At 47.2% G+C, this 22,281-nt stretch overlaps 1 protein-coding gene across 1 annotated transcript in view; it reads left to right on the forward strand.

Moving 5' to 3' along the window:
- Positions 1–22,076, forward strand: part of MARCHF4 (membrane associated ring-CH-type finger 4) — a gene marked incomplete at both ends in the record, with an annotated part of 100,424 nt that extends 78,348 nt beyond the window's left edge. Inside the window, 2 exons of the mRNA XM_082054916.1 lie at positions 2,091–2,283; positions 21,715–22,076. Of these exons, the coding sequence (XP_081911042.1) occupies positions 2,091–2,283; positions 21,715–22,076 (555 nt within the window). The remainder of the gene's footprint in view (positions 1–2,090; positions 2,284–21,714) is intronic.
- Positions 22,077–22,281: the final 205 nt, after the last annotated feature.

Genomic DNA, 22,281 nt, shown 5'->3' on the forward strand with positions numbered 1-22,281 from the left:
ATCACTGCAGCAAACTTCCCGGCAGCTGCTGCCAGCTGAGCAGTATCAGGCAGCGTCCCTGCCTGTGTTTCAGCCTCTCTGTTCCCAACCGTGGCGAGCAGGGTTTGAAGTTTGCACCCAGGTGTAACTTCTCCGTGCCCTGAGCCGCATCCCCTTTTACAGTGTATTTAGTACTACACCTGAGCCTTCCTGTCTCTGCAAAACAGTGGTGCTAGTTGTACGTGGACGCTAGTTATAGAAAACAGCTCCTTCTTCTTTTTCTGTCTTTAATTGCTACCTTGGAAGGACCTGTTGCCACACAGGCCTTTCAGTGTGCCAGACAGATGGTGAGGCGCCAGTCCATTACCTCCTTGAGAGAGAGAAATTATGCAGAATGATTTGGCTGGCACAGGCGAACACGGGTCAGCATGAGAGACCTGCAGTAAAGCCTTCACACGCAGCACCAGGCTGTGCACCGAGCTCCCTGCTCTCCTGCCCCCTCGGCGCTTGCCAGCGTTAGTGGAAGGGGAGATGAGGTCTGGGGAAAACTGCAGGGGTGAAAGTGCAACCCCATGCATGTACCCAAGCTCCCTCCCTGCCACATGCCTCTAATCCTGGAGCTGTGAGCTGATTGCAAAATTTGTGGATTTGTCCTGCATCTGCTGATGGTGATGTTGAGGGTGAAACTGATGAGCTGACAGGAGGGCAGCACAGCTGCTGATCCCCTGCACAGAACCCAAATTTAAGGGCAACAGGTGCTGGGTGGCCTTTGCTCTGTCTTATGATAGGAGAGGAGACGCACACCTGTGCATCCCCTGTGGACTCCAGCACTCCTGCTTCTAGCCGGGACCCTCCTGTTCATGCCCGACTGGGCATGAAAGAGGGACACAGCAAGTGAACTCTCTTCTTGCCCTGCAAAAGGATGGGGCAAGGCCTGACAGGTGACCCTGCTGTCCCAGGATGAGTTTGACAAACAGGCATGGCGCTCAGGGCTTGCCAGAGATGCTGCCTCAAAGGGATACTGAATTTGGGCTGAATCCAGACTAAACATTTCCAGTTCCCCTGAATATTCTATACCTGCAGGGGCTGAAGTACACCTTTATTTATCCTTCTGCCAGTTCCACTGAGACTTCAAGGGCATGTATTAATATCTCGCAGCTAAAGGTGGCCTATAATCTTTGATGCCAGAAGAGACTGTCTCTTCCCAGCCTGTTTATGTGTTTGATTTCTGATTTGCAGGAGGGGCTACAGACCATGTCACCAGGTCTTTTTAAATAAAGCAGTTTCTGCCTTTGTTTTTTACAGGGTAGTTCTCTCAGCAGCGTAAATCTGGGTAGGGAGGTTTTATTCTGGATGACAGAGAGGAGTCCGGGCTTAGGTTATTTTATACTGTAGTGTATCCAAAGCTGTTTGACATAGTGAATGGATTTGGGGGAGTTATTTCTATTTTTTTCTTCTTCTGAGGAAGAAACATTAGCATTTGTCTTGGAACACAGCCGGAACATGTCATCACCTAGCCTGACCACAGCAACTTGTGTTGTTTGTAACAAGTTTGGTGGGATGTGCGTTGCTGCTGCGAGATCCTATCTAGTGCTGTGATCTGTCAAATCTCACAGAGTGGCACAGAGCCAGCTCATGGCTTACATGGGAGGCCTCTGGAGGAAAGCTGGTCTCTCTGAGACACTTCTTCTTGTAGCCCAGGATGATGCCTAGCCTCCATTTGAGGTAGCAAATGGATGTCCTGGTTTGTGATTGCCGTCACAGCCCCACTGTCACAGGCATGTTATTTTCAGTGTTTGCCCCCAGTCCGTCCTACCTCCCTCAGATCTCTGTGTTTTCCTGGTGAGATCTGGGATTCCCCTCCATTTCCTCTTCAGCAATGCTGTCAGGAAATATGGGACCATGCGCTGTTGAACAATTGCCATGCTGCACCTCAGATGTTGACCAGGTAGAAGCACCTATGCATAGGGTGCACATGTAAGTCATAGGTGTTCTCCAAAACTACCACAAAGATGTCAAAGAGTGATGTGCCCCAAGTGACTAATCTCTTTTCTTTTTCCTTCCTCTCTCCCCCTTTTCCCCTCTCCTCTCCCCATTGCCTCCCCTTGCAGTGGCAGGCAATCTCTCTGACAGTCATTGAGAAGGTTCAGATAGCAGCGGCCATCCTGGGTTCCCTCTTCCTCATCGCCAGTATCTCGTGGCTCATCTGGTCGACCTTCAGTCCTTCAGCCAAATGGCAGCGCCAGGACCTGCTCTTCCAGATCTGCTATGGAATGTACGGCTTCATGGACATTGTCTGTATAGGTGGGTTATCGCATCTCACGGCATGGCCAAGGTCACCCACCCGTTGCTCCACCTGTGGAGAGGAGTGGGAGATGGTGTGGAGAGCCAGCCGGTACAGCTCAGCTTGGATTGGGCATCCTGGGCTTTTCCTCCTCTCTGCTTTTGCGACACCTTTTTTAAAGTCCTCTCTGCTCATCTTGACAGCCCCAGAGTATCTCCTGGTCTGGGCTGGCAGAAGGACTTGCAGCAACCCCAGAGAGAAACAAATCTCTCTTCAGAGCAAGAAGAGGTTGAGGAGGTCTGAGGGAGGCTGGGGGATATAAGGTTTTTCAGTAACACTGGAAAAGAAATTCCTTCCTCTCTGCAACAGATAATTTAGGGACTGCCCCATGATTGGGTATGGCAAGGTCCCTCTACATGCAACCTCTTTGCTCCCCATCCCAGTCTCTCTGCTGGCCAGGAGTGGCTTTGGCCCACCCTGGAGCTGCAGGTCCCAGCCAGCTCAGCTCGTGGCCCAGACTGGGGCCGTTGTCAGGTTGCTGGTACAGAGCAGCTCTGAGGACAAAGCTGCCCCACACTGAGCAAGCCCAGAGGGAAAGCAGATGCTGGCAGCCTGGCCCCAGAGGTCTCCCTGAGAGCTCGAGCTGTAGCCCCAGTGCAGGCTGTGGGATGGGGGATGTAGCTGATGATAGACACAGGCAGAGCACTCACCAGCCAGCACACTGAAAGAGTAGCGGTACGGAAACAGTCCAGTGGACACCAGCCACTCCTCAGCAGTGTCTACCCAGATAACGTCAGTTCAATTGACCCTGCCAGAAAGCTAAATGTCTGGGTCCTTCCGTTGCTCATATAAAGGCAGAAGGAGCCTCCCAGAAACGCGGTGGGACAAGGCAGTCCTCTTGACTTGGTGAACTGGTGTTTGTGCAGGTGGGGCCACTCCAGAGGGAAGGAGCACAGCCCCCAGTTCAGCCCTCAGGAGGAGCAGGACAGACTATATCACACAGCAGCAGTTGGTTATATTGGGGTACAGAAGTAAAACAAAAGCAGCAGCAGGGACAGAGGTCTGGACCACACACCTTAGTGTCTGGGTTCAAATGGCTCTTGGTTTCAGCACCTTTCTGACACAGGACTTGGGCTCACTGAAACCCAGCCCAATTCTTCCCACTGTTGCCACCACTTTGCTGACAATGAGATGTGAGCTTGGCCTGTAGAGATCATCCTGCTCCTTCATGAGACGCTGATGGAGCTACCACATCTCTCCAGGAAAAAATGGTGGCAAAGGGAGTGAAGGAGAGACAGGCAGCACCCACACGTTGTTACAATGGCCACTGGTGACATCCTCTTGCTGCTGGAACTGAGAGAGGAAAAACATTATCCCTATGTGTGTGGAGGGTATTTGTGTTGCCTTGATGGCAGAGGACAGAAGTGGACAACCCTGGCCTGTGCAAGCATCAGTAACATGATTAACTGGCTTTGATAAAGCTTCAAGAGCTGAGGGGAACTGATTAGGTCATCTGTCAATAGGAGCTAAATCCTCCCACATGGCAGAGAGCAGACTACGCCAGCCATGAAATGCAGTGGAACAGATTTTTATTTGAGGTTCTTTGTTTCGTTCTTATTAAATTTTTAAGGGTCTGGCCGCTATTTCTCTTTTCTGCTTTCTCTGACTGGAAAAAAAGTCCCTTTGCATCTCCACTGGTGTCACCATTAAGCTTAGTGCCCAAAGCTGTGAGCTTTGATTTTTTTTCCAGCCAAAGAGCAAGCAGCCATCCCATTCCCAGGAGCATTTCAGAGTTGTGCCTTGGGGCAACCCCTTGTCTCACGCTCCTCCCTGCGCAGCTGGCAGGCCTGGTGGGCCAGGCAAGCTGGCTTTCTCACGGACTCAGAAGCAAATGTGAAGCGCTACAGATGCAGTGACTTAAAATGTCTCTGTGTGGCTTTTCTTGCCCAGTGCCTCAGACATTACCCAGACACGGCTCCACTTGTGCTGTGTGCTGTGTGTCTGCATGTGCTACCAGGCAGCCCACTCATGCTCAACCAGGAGAGATGATGTTCTGGACCATGTGAGCCATGTATACATTTCTCTAGAAAAGCTCATATATGCATTCAGTAGCCCTCTGCCCCTGCCACACTCTAGTGTAAAACTCGCTGTATTGTGCATCAATGCCCTTTGCAATCCCAGCTGCTGCTGCTCTCAGGTCTGCAGCGGAGAGAAAGGGAGCTCTGAGCAGTGCTAGCTGAGACCTGGTTCTCACTCCCCTCTCCTCTCCTTTCCTCATCTTCTTTCTCTGCCCAGGTTGAACCAAGTGACAAATGAGGTCTTCACAGAGAGCTGTGACTCCCTGGCTGTTGATGTGGTCACGTTTCTCCTCTGAGCGACTTCCCTCCAGCCCTGCTAATCTAAGGGGGCTGCCCTAGCACTAGCCAAAAGGCTGATCTGTGCCATGGAGAGGCCAGGCCAGGTCAGGTCGGCAGAAGACGCTGATCAAAGGGAACTCCACGACTGGTTTTAATTGCTTGCTCATTATAGCTTTGCACAACTGTGATGGATGCAGCAATGCCAGCTCCCTAGAAGACTGGCAGTGAGTTCCTCACTGTGGAACAGCTATTCTCCCTCTCTTTATCCCTCTCCCAAACCTTGCAGCTTCACACAGTGTCTTTGATCATAGCCGAGCAAAGCTGGCTCCGGAGAGTCAGAGTTCTGCTCCTGACTGCCAGCATGGCCCAAAGCCTCTTGTTACTTCTTCCTGGGCTTTAGTTCCACTTCTGCAAGTTCAGGATGAAACCTCTCATGGATAATTGCAGTGACAATGCTTTGTGAAATACCAAGGTGCTATTTGTGCATTTTGGTGTCTCCTCCTCTGCAGTCCAGCCCTTTTCCCCTCTACTTTGCAGCCTGTGGGTGGGTAGGAAAGATTTAGGAGCTAAGAAATGCTCAGCGATGAGAAAAGAGTATGACATTAAGTGTGCTTAGTTCTACCACACTTGTCTTTTTCAAATAATGTAACACATACGTTGTCTGTGTATTTTTTGTCAACAGGCTGGGCAACCTTTGCTTGCAGAATGTTATACTGCAGGTCCTGTGCTAATTGTATGGATTCTAATTTTTCATTCCCCCAGTTTGCCCCTGACAGAGGAGCAGAGGTTTGAAAGACAAGGTATATACTAAAGAATAGATGTGCTGAAGCAGAGTTCTTCTGCAGTTCCTGGCAGTGCCTACTTTCTTCGGTTGTCCTTGGATGTCTCATGTCCATAGAGCAGCCAGTGACATTTGTCCAGGAGGCCAGTTTACACATCCTGTCACCGGGAGTGCTCAGCAGGACACTTCTTCTGGTACCAGAGTCTCAAAGCTGGAACAGACACCAAACCTGCAGAGATCCTGGGTGTTATCAAACAGGAAATACACACCTAGTCAGCAACTGCCCAGCTGTTTCGTGTGACCTCCTCTCCACCAAGCCATTAAGACATTTAGGTAACAATTTGTTAAGACAGAGATATATGTGCCAAGTTGCATAGACAATCCCATGGCAGCCCTGGTCTTTCCAGTGTGGAGTCAAAGGTGAGGGAACGAGTGTTCATTTGCACATATAGCTTCCTCAGATGCATGTGCAAACTGGGATTTGCACAGATCATTTGGTTTTTATCTTCACTTGATCTGAAACAGATCTGTTCCAATCTGAGCTCTTAAAATATTGTTGTTAACTCAGAGACTATTGATCCATATGTGAAAATCCAGAGGTCTCAACCATTCACATTCAGTAATACACTAGTTTTCTTTGGACTTTGCTAGATCCTAGCATGCTCCACGAAAACAGTTGTGAGGGACAGACACCATTTGCTACCCCTTCACCCACCATGGAAACAAAACCGCAACCGAAGTAAAATGAATCTGCTCTTCACGACAAGCAGGACAGATGGTATAGTCCCAAGTACCATAAGCTACGTCCATCTGGGCAAGATGTGCAAAATGGTCTTTCAACATTGTTCTCCCCTTGCTTTCAGACATCCAACAGGAGGGCAGGAAGCACTGGAAAGGATTGTTTGGAATTTCTGTGAGTCTCCAATATTGTTTTTGTTTTTTTTTTTTTGTTAAGAACCTGTTAGAAAACATATGTCAAGAACAGGTTGCAAAGAGATGATCCCAGTTTGTGAAGGAGGAACAGACTAAGTGCTTCTTGATATCCAGCCAAACCCAACGTCTGATTCTGATCTCTCTCTCTTTCATATGTGCTATCTCTGGTCATGTCTGTAGGACAGATATGAGACTTGGATTAAACTAGAAACTGGTAATGGTGCCAGCATAGGTATTGCTCTGCTTCGAAGCCATCTACAACACAGACGTTTGAGATCAGCAACCAGGAAGTGAAGGGAAAGTGAGATGGGGACTGTTCATTTGATTAACTGCTTTCTCCATGGGTGCCTGAGAGGTAAATCCAGAAAGCTGGCATAGAGAGGGATTAGCAGAAATACGGTTATTGAAATGTAGAGATAAATGGAGTGAGCCTTCACAGGCCTGAGTTACTGAGTAGGGAGAGTAGCAGCTTAGAGCTGGGCTGTAAATCCTGAGAGATACCTGCCTGTTAATTAAATGACAGTCCTTGGAGGGGGAAGGAGGGGTTTGCCTCTTTCTCTGTCAAGGTGCAATTAGGGAAAGTCAGCATTGGTAGATTAAGATGACGTTTGGGGTCAGGAGGACAGGAAAGCATCTCCTGTTATACCAAGAGGAGCTCTGTCAGATAATAAGAGCATGTCAGTCCAGGCTCAGACATCACCAGATCAGCTCCAAGGGAGATGCACATCTCAGGAAGGCCATCAGCAGGCTGAGAGGATGGGACTGTCACTGTCACCGCTTTCATGTGCAATCCTGCTTGTGCGCACACAGGGGTAACCCTGTGGTTGGCATAAGGGGGGGCTTATCTGCAGCTATGCGAAAGTGATCCCATCTGCCTCTCCTTGGATCAGTGTCTGATGGAGACTGTTGCTTTGTCCATGCCCACCCAGGCCTTGCTCTCTGACTCACCCTGCCTTGGTGCTGACAGCTGCGCACTTTTGCAAGCACTAAATCCTCATGTTCTTTGAAGCTTTTCCCTTGCTTTCCTTGGCAGCCAATCCCTGGGGGTATTTGCCTTCACAACAGTAACTGCGCTGCAGCTCAATAGCACAAGAGACAGGCAAAGCAGGACCATTCATCCTGCCAACGATTTTTGTTGGCACACCATGGCAATCCATTACAGATCAGGAAGTGTGTGCCCGCTGTTTTTAATCCCAGCTGCCAGCAAGAATAATCAAAAGCATCCAGTATGTCTGACGGCATCTCAGCACAACCGTAGGTAATAACATAAGAAATCAATAGCCAATTAAAACTGATCCACAGCATTTGATCTTTCATAGTGCAATGGGAACAGTAATTAATGGAGCTTCCTTGAGACAGTCACAATTCAAACTTCCTGCCAAGACTAATGTGGTTTCATTTTAAATGAGCTTTGCTTCCTAGAGGAAATGCCAGGTTGGTGTAGCCTCAGGGTGTTTTCTAGTCAGGTCACTTTGGCCTTCAGCATTCAAAGGATTTAGGAGTCCAAGTCTCAGTAAAATAAAGAGAAACTGAGAAATGAAGTGTCTTCAGGGTCTTCATCTGTATTGATCCTGTTCTCAGAAGGAACACAGATGTTTTCATTCAGGTCTGTGTAGTCCCCCAAGGTACAAAACAGGAAGAATTGCTACAGCAGTAAGGAGTCAGTTCTGGGAAAGCACCAAGCCCATGTGTTGGCTTGATGACACCCTAAAGGCAGAGAAGTTCAGCATATGCCCTCAGAGGAGAAACCTGAGATCAAGCCAGACAGCAAACGTGCATGACTTCGACATGACTGGAAGAGACCCATGAGAGTATGCAAAAGTCTTTCGTGCCCTTCAGCTTGATGCACTATTTGCTGTGCTGTTCATGCACTTCTTGCCCAGTTTGCCTGTAAACTGGGGCTACCAGGAGCTAACTGGGATGACCAGATCCAAGCCCTATCATCAGAGCAGGCAGCTGGGATAAAGTCAGGCAGCCAGTTATCTTTTTTTGCACTGTGAATCCTGGTTTGCATGCATTCAGCCACAACGTGCATGCTCAAAAAATCACTCAGCGAATAATTGATTTATTAGCTGTAAAGAGGCATGTGGAGACAGGAACAGTCCCCACAGGGCACATTGTGGGGCTCCTAATCCAGCTGGGCAGGAACTGTCCCCCAAGAGCAGTCATTCAGGGCGCTGTACCTGGGCCAGTAGCAGGAGAAGCGATGCTGCACAGCTGATCTGCTGATGGACTTCTTGGCCGCTCTCCAGGAGCAGTGGAAGCTCGACAAAGCCGAGACATGCCACCCCTCTGTTTCTGAAAGATGGGACCTATTTTTATCTAATGCTGCATTGATTATTCAATAAGAGAGGAGAGGGGGCAGACAGTGTGCGTGCATGTGTGCTGCTTTCACCAGTGGGCATTTCTGCAGAGGCTCAATGTGCCTGCTGAACTCCGGTGCAGTTCCAGCAGCTCTCTGCAGAATGAGCACGTTGCTGCTGAGCAAAGAGCTGTGGGGTTTGGACCTGGCTCTGAACTCCCTGCCTTTTTGCAGGGAAGGAGCTTGGCTTCCAGCACAGTCAGAGCAGCACCTGGCCTTTCACAACGTGTCCTTTCAACTCCACACTCCTTTACAACATTCATCTTCCTGCAGTTTCCCACTGTTGCAACAGGGCTACGGAGATGTATTTTGTCACGAATAACCATATGGTGCTCTCTGCTCCAGTGGATCAATGTGTTTAGCATTTAACGAGGGCAACATAATTAACATTTTCCGAGTGGGAAAAGAAATCCTTTTGCCTTGTGAACTGCATCTTGTGCTTTCGAGGGTGATACATTATAATCAGAATGATGCTTCCCTGTCACTAAACCCCAGACTGGAATCAAATGCCTGGTGTCCCTGGGTTAAGTTCCCAACTGTAGGCAGAGGCAGAAGCACTCACCTGCCTGTCACAGCTTCTACACCATGGCAGGAGATTCCCTTGTAGGCAGCTGGTAGGATCTCCCACACCAGCTGCATAAATCGTGCTATCTAGTAAAGGCTGGAAAAAGTCCACAGCTCTGTGCTAGGCTGTGTTTTTCCAACTGCCTTCTGTCCCATCACTCCTCCTACTACAGCCTTCATCCCTGGAGACGGAAGATCTCCTGGAGGTGGAAGGCTGTGGTCCATGACATGCTGTTGTGGCCATAGCAAGAGATGTTAACTCTGTAGTCAAAGATGAGGCCACAGGGGGGTCATCTCCCAATGCATAGTGGATGCGGCTGTTTTTGGTGTGTCCAAGCTCTGTAGGAAGTGATAAGCAGAGGAAAGAAGACATTAATGTAAAACCACATTAGTCCAGCTCTGGGATGGCTTCTTAAAGTAGTGACTGATCATTTCTTCTCCTGGAGGGATGGCTACTTATCAAGAGAACTGTCTTTTAGACCCAGATATGACAGTCTGAAAGCAAGCACACTGCAAACAGGCCCATGGTCTAAGTTGCTAAACTTAAATTGCTAAACTTATTTGACCTGGAAGTTACTCCCTGAAGCAATGCTTTTCTTCCTGAACCAAGACCCACTGATGGCAGCCACAGTCTGAGTCCCTCTACCCCATGGCAGAGCTGAAGCCACAATACCCATATGACCATGCATTGCTTAGCTGAAGTTATTGAATAAGATTAAATAACACCAGGGATCGTGTACTCAGTAGTCCAGCCAGCACTTCACCTTCTCAGCAGAGGTCCAGCCAGCAAACAAACCCGCAGCAATGATATTCAGGCAGGGCAAGTGTGGAGTGGGCAGCCATCACTACCTGCTGAATGCAGAGAAGCCTGAAGAGCCAATGGTCCAGGCGTTTACTATGCCAGGTGGGACAATTCACTCTGCTCAGCCATGGCCATATCATGGGCCTCCCTGTGTCCTACAAGGCTCTTCTCCAGACCTTTGCTGCAGGCTTAGCCAGTCTCAGTTCCTTTCACTGCTTTCATTCTTGCTCAGCATTGATGGATCCCACAGGTGTGTTTGAACTCTTACCTACCTGTTTCAGGTTGCATCAGTGTTCACTCAGCTGGGTATCGCAGGCTCTAAAGGTCTTCAGCTCTGGTGGAAGAAACTTGTATACTCAGAGCAGGAAGGCAAAATTTTTGCTCTCTCAGAGATCCTACCTAGTAATATATAAGAAATGATGGACCCTTGTCCTCTTGGCTCCTACTGCCTTCCTTAATTTTGAATTGTGCTTCTGTGTAAGAGGTGGAGACCTTTGCAGGGGAAGAGGTGTGGGTGGGAACCTGTGGGGACACTGCAGGGGAACAGAGAGGAGAGGCTGCAGCAGCTGGAAGGCTCCTGGAAATCTCACAGAAATCCTGTTGTCTAAAATGAAAGATTTTGTCATGGCTGTGGAGGATAAAGCAGTGAAACACAGGCTGCACCATGGTGTGTCCCAGGGACACATGCCCACAAAAGCCTGGTCAAAGAGCACCATGAGCACCTTCTGCCTCACATCCTTGGGATGTCTTCCTACATGACAGAAAGAGAAGATGCCCATGTCTTGCTCCAGCAAGGCAGTAGTAGCCATAACAATGCACATGCCAGCCTGCAACTTCAGAGGCACTTCCAGGTCCATTAGCTTAGCCAATGTGCCCTACATTACCCTGGGGGGTGCTCTGCTAAGGGTCATCTGTACTCACCTTTATGTCCCTCCTGACTGGTCCCTATTCCTCTTAATGTAAGAGCCCTTGGGTGGCTGGAGCAGTGTGGAGGGACTGGGTTCAGACAGAACCTTCATCCCTTAGAAAATGAAAAACTCTGAAGCTATTCCCATTTTTTTTTTCTTACAGAATTTAATTTGCTAATAAAAGCAGAGAGGGAGGCACTTGTTCTACCTTCAATAAGCAAATGTCATGTTTTGATCATTATGGAACAAAGCATTTTGATTTAGCATTTAGAGATGACTGCTCATGCTGAGTATTTGAAATTCAGTGTCAGAATTGGAATACAACATTTAAAAAAAAAATCAAGTCCAAATGAAACATTCTCACCTGTCTGAAAATATGTATGTATTTTTCCATTCTGGGGACAGTGTGAATTTTTCAAGTCTCACTCCAAACAAATGTGAAGTCAGATTTCCAAACCCTACACAAAACAGCGTTGTCATCCAGCTTTGCCTTGAAAGAAATGTCCCAGGAATGGCTGAGAATCCAGTATGGCCGCACAGGCAGCGCTTTGGTCAAAGTAACATTAGCTGTGGAATAGGAAGTTTCAGGACTTAGACCTGGAAGACTGACTGCCATGGTGCGAGCATAATGAAATGGAAAACACGTGCTTTTTCTCTCCTCGCCATGAGTGTCCAACTCCAGGACTTCTGCCAAGGAATGTCTAGAAACCTGAAGGTAGAAAAGACCCATAAAATCACCCAGAGACCAGGGTGTGCATTTGGCCAGTGCTCTCTTCAATAACGACCTAAGAGTATCTGTCATGCACACGATGAGTGACTTTCACGTCTTATGCACAAAGTCTTTTTGTGATGTGGGGTGTTGCTGTCATCTCCATTTTAAATTTGGATTAAAAAGGTATCTAGAGGGTCTATATAATCCTAGCTACAAAGGGAGGAAGGGAAACTTTGAGAGAGCAAGGAGGTATATGGGTAACACCTGCAAGCCCTATCCCTCCTGTACTGGCATATTTATGGGTAGACTCACAAGTGGGATATGCTGTTGGAGATGCATGATTCAGAAGCAGGGTTGTTCAGCCAGTGGAGCTCTCATCGTTATTTATTTATTTGCTTTTTCCAAGAAGAGTCTCATTTATTGCTGCCTGCATAGCTAGAGACTGCCCTTTAATCCTCTGCTTTATCTTGCATTGTGAATTAAATACCACAGGAATACAAAAGCCCTTAAGGGCACAACATCCATTTTGCTGTAGCTGTCCACAGCCAGATGAGTTTACAGGAGTGCTTTTGTTCATGGTTTATCTACTGCCCGAGCGAGGATTTCTCTAGGTTTTACTTTACCTATTTTTGCTGTTATTTCTTGTTTTGGGGTTTTTTTTGTCCCAGTTTTCAGGCAGGGTATAAACGTGCTACACTGGGCAGAGCAGGAGAAAGTTGTGGTGGTTGGTAGCTCCTATACTTACAGCTGAAAAATACTGTGGCATTTCCAGAGTGATGGTGTTGCTGTGTGCGGTTCCCAGGGTCAGCCCAGCTCCTCTGTCACAGATGGCATCCTGCAGACAGCTGATGCTGCTTTCCCATTGCAAACAAACCATGTGGGAGTGCTGAACAAAAAGGAATTTCCTGTAACTTAGACACCTCCTATCAGCTCCTTAATTTTGCTAGTCTTTCCTCATTTTTGACCTTACCAGCTAAGCCCTACAGGACCCAGCCTGTGTGTTGTAGGGGAACATGAGTGAGCAGAGGACATGGCTGAGGATGGCTGCTCTGGGATGAAGGCAACACCTCGCAGAGAAGCTGGCATCTGCCTTGCAGCCATAAAAGGTCCCCAAATGCTCCTACAGCATACTGCCCCCAACCCCCACCAGCTCCACAAGCCCTATGACAAGCAGTCCTACCTGTCCTCTCAATTCATCCCTCTGGATAAAGCATGTCTGGATAAAGCTTGTCCAGCTACAAATGCTTTGTATGTAGTATGAACTGCTCCTGCTTCTGAGGGGAACCCATAGCATGCTGTGCACACAGGAATCACTGCTGCATACTTGTGTTCCGTTAACTCATGATGTGCTGCAGTGTCATGACCTGGAAATTGTCTCTTGCTGAAATAGCTCAGCAGTATCCTGCAAAATCACAGTGCTGCCTGGAAGAGAGACGCTGCCAGCTGTCACACCAAGCTCTCCCATCAGTGGTAAAGTGCTGCCTCCTTCCCTTGGCTCCCCACGCTCTGCCTCAGCATGGCAGGGGGCAAGGTCTGCCATGATCGCTCGCCTGGTGGAACAGTAACTGTGAGGACCTTCTGAGATGCCAGCATGCTGGATCTGTCTCCCACCTGGCAGGGCTCCTGCTGAGTCTGGGGGGTGGGTGTTAATGGCTGCAAAGAGCTTGGGGTGCAGCGTAACCACCCACCCAAATGGGACCTGCTGCTCCCATTGCTCTTCCAGATGGAGCAAAGGAGGCAGGGCAGGAGAAGGGCTCTCGCTGCCTTTGTGGTGGGTCCTGGTTCACCTGGGGCTGAGGAAGCTTTGCGGCAGAGCCATCCTTGAACCCCAACTTGCATGAGAGGAGACAAGCCATAATAAGCACAATGTTTGCCAGTTAGTCAGCAGTTGAAGGCTTGAGGGCCAGCCTGTTTGTCCTGTTAAAGACCCAAAATGAAAGAGTCCTTACCTCCATAAAATACCTCCCCAAGACAGCTGGGAGCAGCTTTTCTGTGTACACTGGTGGGGGCTCTGCCCAGGTGGTGGAGGTCTCACCCTTTGTGGGGCTCAGTTTCAGTTTTGCTGGAGTCATGGCCCCTGTGGCCTGAGGAAAGCCAAGCATGATATACACATCAGCTGCCTGCCAGCTGAGCCCCATTACAGCAAATACACTTAAAAGGTGATGGGCAGAAGAATGAGTGTTTTGTCTTCCCAGAGCCATGGGCTCCTTGGTGGCACATCATCCAGTAGTCAGCAGTGCTCAACACGGTCCAGCCATGCAGCCGCCCAAGTTCTGCCAAGGCAAAACACAGCCCAGCTTTGTACATATTTAATCAGTACTTCAGACAGTAAAAAAAGTGCATGGAGAATGATTGATAAGAAAATGCCCGATTATAATCAGCTAATTATTTTTTCCATATGCTAAGCATTCACTCAAGCTCTAATAATTGTGAATACATTTTCACTTTATGCTATGTGTCATTCAATGCTGGACATTTCTCAGCTTGCACACCCTCCTTCTACAGTTCCAGCATTATTCAGAGGAGACCTTTGCTAGATGTCTTGTGGACTGGAGACACCTTGCTCACTGCTCCAGTGTCTTGCAACTACCAAAAATGTCTAAAAGACAGCACCGGAGGTCCCAGGTTATCCTTTACCTGGTCTTCTGCATGCAGGATAGATTGTCCAATAAGCTCTTGAAACATGTTGGAAACAAAATTTGTATTTTGGAAAGCAAAGGTAACATTTATGAAGGAGTCTATAGTTCCTGTTTGATTTCATCTGAAAGCAAAGAATCCCTGAAAATCTGTATGTAGCGGTAGTTTGTATGAAAAGTGACTTTGCAATGAAAGCATTGCTGAGCTGAAGAAAAGTATAATGTAAGGATAATGGACTCCAGAAAAGCAGCGGCAGCAGCCTCAGGGGACCAGAGCAGGGAGTGTCTCTTGGGAAGGGAATCTGAAGGATAAAAGAGCTGCAAACAGCTCGTGGCTGACAAAAGGGATGATACTAAAGGCACAACAGCAAATTGTGCCTGTGCGGGGAAAGGCTCAGAAGCGTGGGAAGAGAGCGCTGAGGCTGCATCAGGAGCTCTTTGAGGGCCCAAAATCAGAAGCTGCAATCACACAAAAGGCAGAAAGAACAGCCTACAACTAATGAAAAGTCTCTAGAAATCACATAGGCATGGGGAGCTGTCAGAGCTGAACCCCAGGATGACCATCCGGAGATACAAAAGGCAACAAGAAGTGGGTCCATAAGCATGTAAAGTAAGAGTAAGAACAAGGCAAGTCTGAGAGCTCATATAATATTTGATACAAAACAGGCCAAAGAGTTAAATGTTGCCTTTGTTTCACTCTTCAAAGCTTAACTGAAATAATTTTAATGAGGAGAAAGGAGCCCAGGGCAGAATCAGAAAAGAACAGACTCAAAAATATTCAAACGAGTTAGCTCTGTCCTTGTCAGCATGTCCTAATGAACTTCAGAGGAAGCTGCAGGAGCAGTATCTGACCCATGAGCATTTCGTCATCGGGAACTTGGGGAGAATGCAGGAGGTGCCAGGCAGCTGGGGAAATGGAAGCAGAGTACCTAGCTTTAAATAGAATCTCTGTCTTAAAAGAAGGTAAATGAAGAACAAATCAGTTTAACTGATTCATGGAAAGATATTAGAATAAATTTTTTAACTAACAAATTGATGAGCATGAGAGTTTAACCATATCTAATTTGGGAAGGTAATTGTCCTAGCAGCCAAGAAGAAACAGTCAATTTGGTATGCCATGACTGGGGCAATGCTTCTGGTGCTTTGGCCTAAGATTCTCCTTAACAAACCAGAGAAATATGGCCTAGATTAACTAACTATAATGCAGGTGTACAGCCAATCAAAAAACAGCTTTCTCAGTAGGCATCAGTGGTGTATTATAAGCTGGAAACATGTTTCAAGTAGGACTGTTTTGGAGTCTGCTCTCTTCAATATTTTTATTAATGGCTTAGATAATGAAATAGGAAGTGCTGTTATGAAATTCACAGATGACACCAGGCTTGGAAAGGCTGCAAACACTCTGGAGGATCAGATCAGCATTTGAAATTATCTTGGAAAATTGGAGAAATCAACAAGATGGAATTGAATAAAGAGAAGTGCAAAGCGCTACTCTTAGGAAAGAGAAATCAGAATCCCAAATGCAAGCTGAGCCAGCAGTCACACTGCCCAAAACAGCGATTCTGTGACATACCAGTTTATTTCATCAGGGTATCAAAAGCAAAGTGGAGTGTATAGTGCTGATTCTGCACCTTTCTGCTCTGGGGGGTCCACTTGCAGAAAAAGGGAGATGAAATGAAGAGGTTCTAGAGATGATGAACAGGAGTGAGGAGATTACCTGATTCCTCACCTGATCAATTCTGATGTTTACGTCTCCTCTCCCAAATCAGCTCAAGGGCAGAGTACCACTAGTGCCACAACTTAAGTTTGAGTATGAATCTGCTTGTCCCCACTCCCTGGTTCTCCCTCTTCCCCATTGCCTGCAGAGCACAGCTCTGCAGCCTTGAGTCTCGGGCACTGGGAGATTTAAAGATGCTATGTTTTTGAAATAACTTGTCATATTCAGCTGGAACTGACCCTGTCACAATGTTGAGGGATGCCAGACACAGGCGTCACTTTCCCTGCCTGTAGTTGCAGGAAAAGGTCCCTCTGGCTCTCTTTTCTCAGTTTATGACCAAGGACTATCTTGCATCATCGATGAGGGATAAAGTACAGGGGTTTGCACTGAAAAGCAGTATGGGTTGGAAGGGTCCAGTGGGAACTCAATGACTCATCTCCCACATATAGTGAAGTACTTGTGAAGCTGGAGTGAGGCAGAGATTCATGATTCTTTCTAAAGCACTTTCGGCATGATTTCATGAGGACTATGAGAATTTTGGAAGTGGCGTGGCAGCCTAACTCAAGCAAACCCGAAGCACAGAGCAAAAGTCAGTAGACTTTACTGTACTACACCAGAAACCTATGGCTGGGGAATTGAGCTGAGACTAAAGAGACCGTTTTTGTCTAGGTATGTCCCCTACAGTGTGCAGGGAAACATCACTCTCCTGGCTTTGTTTTCACACCCTTCCTTATGGTTGGCTACTGCTGGGGGCAGTATGCTGTGATAGACAGAATCCTTGTCTGTAGAGCCACTTTCCTGCTCTTAGATTAGGATAAAAAGCAGATCAAGATGGAGCATATAGGATGAGATTAAGGCAAAGATGTAACTGAGGGCTGAGCTGCTGGAGCTTTGGAAACAAAAGTGGGGAAATTTGCCACAAAAGCTGAATGAATTCACAGAAAGGGAGAGGTTTGTGCAGGCAATGGTGTCAATAGAAGGAAAGGCCTGTTATCTCCCAGGAGGACTGGTTTGCCTTGGCCTGAGCAACTGCTGCTGTGGATGGAAACATTAGGCTTTGATCACAGCTGCCATAATCTTCCCTTGACACCCAGCAATGAAAGCAACGGAAGCAGGCTAAAGCATGGCAGCTGTCTGGCTCAGGTGAAACTGCATTTGGAAAAGAAACTGAAGGGAAACGTGCTGCTGAAGGTGGAAACAAGAGGTGGCAGCTCAGGTGGCAGGAGTGGGGCTTTATGAGAAGCAGGACAGAGTAACTGGAATGGGCTGTGATTTTTCCTCCTGTAGATAATGCGACAGCACAGGAGCAATGTACTGTTAGCAGAAACCTTGTTTTGGTGGTTTCTTTATTGGCAAACAGGAGGAACAGTTCCTGCCCCAATAATTTACCTGTCTCTTTCAAGAAAAATGCATGGCAAGTGTTGGAATAAGAGGAAGGGTAACTAGAAGCTGAAAGTCCTGGTGAAAAGATCGCATAGTGGCAGATTCTGACAGTGCGCAGGTGACTGCTTGTTATTTCTGTGAAAATGCTGCTCTAAAGCTGCCTTAAATTGGAGGTTCACAACCAATCAGGTTAACCTCACAGGATGGTGGTATGCCAGCTGATCCTCACCCATCCAGAGTCCTTGATACATCTAGGTTTTGCTCATGTTCTTCCAAAAGCCCTTCTAGGCATTGGGCTGAGGACTTCTCTCTTGACCAGTCTTGCCACAGGCCCACTGCTGGCAATGCACCTCTGCCCTGACTAACCCCAAGAGACAAGGGCCACCTGCACACAGCCCATATGTGTCCATCCTCAGCACCCAGAACACTTCCTTGCACAGAGACAGCCCATGTGGATCATGATGTGGTGTGGGCAAGTATCAGAGAAATTCTACAATGGCATAAGCCTTACCTCTGGGCTGTTACTCACCCTTGGTCCTGCTCCCCTTTCTTATTCTTGCATTTTAAGAGTCCGGAAGCTCGGGGTTAGTTGTGGCAATCAGTAGAACATGGAAATTAAACTGCTTTCACCAGTGCTAGCTCTGTTGCAGACTGCATCTTGGTCATCTGGAAAAGAAACAGTCCAGTTATTCTTGCTCTGGGATGAAAATGAGCAAGAGGGTGGGGGGTAAATGGAAAAGGTAAGTCAGCAGTTGTCAGCTTGCCCTCCTAGGTGCTGTGGGCGTGCACTGGTCAGGTATGGCACTGCACTGACACGACCCTTGCCCAGCAAACCTGCGCTGATGTTGCTTTAAATCCAGTCCAGAACCAGGCGCTGTGCTCTTTGGGGGCTGGGTCACTTACTGGGATATTTTTGCATAAGAGCAGTGGTTAGGTGCTGGGTACCTAATGAAAGGAAGCATCAGATACCAGTGTAAGCAATGTGTATGGTTTTGGTATAACCTATTGCCATGGTATTGTTGTGTTTGCCTGTGCTGTGAAACACAAAGCAGCTTCTCAGCTCTGGGAAATAACCCCTGCACCCAGGATAATCACTAGTCCCTCCTGCCTGGGAGGGACTGACCATGATCTGACCTGCTGCATGGACTCAATAACAATAAAGCCGCAAGAGAGAGACCAAAAAAGGCTAATATATGGAGAGAGTGAACACAGTGAAAAGAGATCAATATGGTTTCCTGTACATGTTGTTCCAGATTCAGCATGTGTTAATTCAGAGCACTGCACTGAGTTAGCCCTACTGTGTTAGCTCAGAGAGACTGTGTCTTGTTCTGGGAACAGCACAGCCACATCCATGTGACAATGAAAGCAGAGACATTAGAAATTTTTTGTAGACTTTGCTGTCAGGTTAATGACCCCATGACATAATATGGGCTGTCTCCAGCTCCAGAGCCATCTGGGGAATCTTTTCATGGCAGAAGCCAGTGCAAGTAGAAATGTCGAAGGATGTAACAATGGCCCAGGCTCCATCTAGCCAGCTGCCCTGTTTCCATCAATGGCCACAAATAGACATATGAGTGAAATAAGAACAAGAAAGTGTATATAATAGTTCTTCTGAATACTTCTTCCAGCATTCAACAATTTTCAGCTGAGGGAATTTCTTCTAATGCTGGTCCAGACAGGTCTTTACATGAGAAAATGGGAATAAGAACAGCACATCTTCAGTGCCCATGTTCCAGAGGAGTTTCATTTCACCAACGCCACAAACAAGGGATTTCATGGACCCGGCAACAATCTGGCCCAACAACACATTTGTGCATGAAACTCAGAGAGTTTCCTTCCAAAGAGGATGGTTTTCACAGAGGATCCATTGAGAACAGATTTTGTGAAGCAGAAAAGGGCAAGATAAACTTGGGAGGAGTGGAAAGGACCAGGCCACTACCAGAATACATCTGAATTTCTCATGTAGACATTTCTGCACTGAAAAGAGAGAACTACAAAGGGAGAAGTTCACACCAAGCTGCTGTCTTCCTCACATACACAGGATTTGGTTTATGGAATAATTGCTTTCAGCTGGACACTTCTAGTTAAATACAGTTATTCCTGAAGGATTTCCCACTGAAGTCTGGCCTTTAATTGGAAAGTTTCACCTCTGTAAAAAAGAACAATCCTCAAGGGAGGGGTGTTTTTGGAAGTGGACACAAAGCTGAACATAGGAATTCCAATCCTAATTTATCTCAGGCAAACAAAATTTGTTTTGATGGGACCATTAAGCGTCCTACAGCATGATATAAACTGGTGGACTCTTGCTTACACTTGGCATTTACTCTTGCAAATTAATCACTGTTACTTCCGCGTTTCTGCCCACCCCTCCACTTGGTTCCTTTTTAATTTTACAGCTTCCTGAGCTTGACACTGGGAAATCGATAAGTAATTTAGAACCAAGTAAATACAGACAAAAACAAGTTATTTTGTACTTTTATAAATATTTGGAAACCAAAATTATCTAAGAAAACAGGTGCTCTGTTGACTCGGCAACCCATCCATCAGTATCACAGAGTTAATTGCATAAGATCATAAACATTTATAATTAGAAGGCAAACAAACAAGAATTTTATAAACAGCCCTCTTGAATCAGTCTGCACATTAAATATTTGTGATAAGGCAATTAAGAATAGATTTACAATCCTGGCTCAGTGTTTCATACTTTGGAGAATGGATTTGATTCTGTGGAGAATGTTCAACAGCCAAGGAGAAAACATTAGATTTCAGCTCTTTTATCTGAGGCTTAAAGTGGTCTCAGAGAAACATCGGCTCTGTCATTGATCAGAGTAGAATTTCATTCATTACAGATCAGACAGCTCATTTAAATATATGTCTAATGTCCCTTGTCATGGGCTGATCCACTTCAGGCATGCTTCAAAGCTCTGTCTCCTTGGCAAGATCTGCAGGCATTGCTCCTCTATGCATATGCTTTCAACAGGCAGGCAAGAGAACTGCTCTTCCTGGAAATGTTTCTGATAGTCTTGATCCTGATCAAAATGGTGAAGCCATTGTTATTAAGAACAATGAAGCTATCCAAGTGTTAACTCAGCCAGTCCTAGCTGTTAGTCTGGTTTCAGTTACATGGGACACCAAGGCACTTTCCCAACAGACAGATTGCTGCAAAACAAGGAGACTCAACCCCCACACCCCATTCAGCATAAATCCTCCTCTTTAGTAAAGCTGGTTAATTACATTAATGTGTCAGCTGAGCCAATCTACATGAGATGTTGCAGCTTCCTCCAGCCTCAGTGGAGAGCAACACAGTGTTGCAGTCACTGCTGGACCTAGTGCTTTCCTAGCCAAAGCCTAGGAGCTTGAATAATAACAGAGCTTAATACTCAAGTGCTGTCATCATCTAAACAACTTCTAACATTATTTAATCCTCAGTCCTCTTGCAGGGTTGGGGAGGATGACAGGGACAGGTGGGAAGTGAGCCGACTGCTGGGTGGAAGGGCCTGAGCTGCTCATTGCTCTTTCAGATGTGGAGACCATTAGCAGTCAGGTGTCCTACAGCTCAGTGCCATCCCCTGGACTTGAGCTCTGGAATATGCAGATGGGTGGCAGGACATATGCATTACGTGCATACCCAGCGCACGTACAGCATAAGCTCATCTGCCATTTCTTTCAACCGTGTTGTTTTTGCCCTTGGAAGGGAGCAATGACATACGATGAGGTACCTGCTCTGCAGATGAGCAAAACTTTGCCCAGGATGACAAACCATTTACAGGTATAGACAGACCCTCTGTTTTTTTCTCGATTGCTGCCTCTGGCCCCTGATGCTGTGTGTGTGGGGAGCGACTCGGGCTGTGCACGCACATGACGCTGGTGCAGCAGACGTCAGCAGCACGTCAGATCCAGCTACACCCCCTCCAAACACGCCGTTAGCTGGGTGAATCATGCCTATGCAGCATGCAAAACTAGTCCAGCGATAGATAAACCCTGGGCATTTATTGGTAAATGATACTGTTTTGCTCTAAGAGCGTAACTCACTCTGCTGCATTTACCATCCGTTTATTGATTGCTGAGATAAAGCTGTAATCCTTTTAATTCAAGGAAAAAGGGATCCAACCGGGCAGGAGCACTGGTGCTGTGCCAGTTGGTAATTGAAATACCTGATTTATCATGGAATAAACTCCGGCTCAGGGAGAGCCGAGCTAACCAGCTAGCTGGGGACAGGATGCTGGGGTAGGTTTATGGTTCTTTCTAAAGTTTTGTTTCTGTTTTATGTTTATTTCTTTCCCCCTTCCCTCCATCCAGGTCTAATAATACATGAAGGGCCCTCGGTTTACCGGATTTTTAAACGGTGGCAGGCGGTCAATCAGCAGTGGAAAGTGCTGAACTATGACAAAACGAAGGACATGGAGGAACAAAAAACAGGGACCAGGACAAATCAGCGCCCTTCGTCCCAAACCACCCACTCGTCCTCCACTGGTGGTACAGCCACTAACTCTGCTCCGGCCGACAGCGCGGCACGGGCTGCTGGCCACGCCACAGGCACCCTCTCTGACCACCACTGTGCTTACACCATCCTGCATATACTCAGCCACCTGAGGCCTCACGAACAGAGGAGTCAGTCTAGTAGTAACAGAGAGCTCGTCATGAGGGTCACGACGGTCTGAGCCGAGGAATTCAGGAGGCCTTAACACGAAGCGGAGGAGACAAAGAACTCATAAAGCAGAGAAGCATGGTGTGCCTTTTTCTTTCTCTTTCTTTTTTTTCCCCCCCCTCCTTTCTTTTTCTTTTTTGGTAACTGCACAAGATATAAGAGGCGGCACCTGGCCAGCTGAGGAAAAAAAGCAGGTGGAGGGAGAGCTGCACACTCAT

This window comes from Streptopelia decaocto, assembly GCF_964273445.1.
Source record: "Streptopelia decaocto genome assembly, chromosome: 6".
NCBI lineage: Eukaryota > Metazoa > Chordata > Aves > Columbiformes > Columbidae > Streptopelia > Streptopelia decaocto.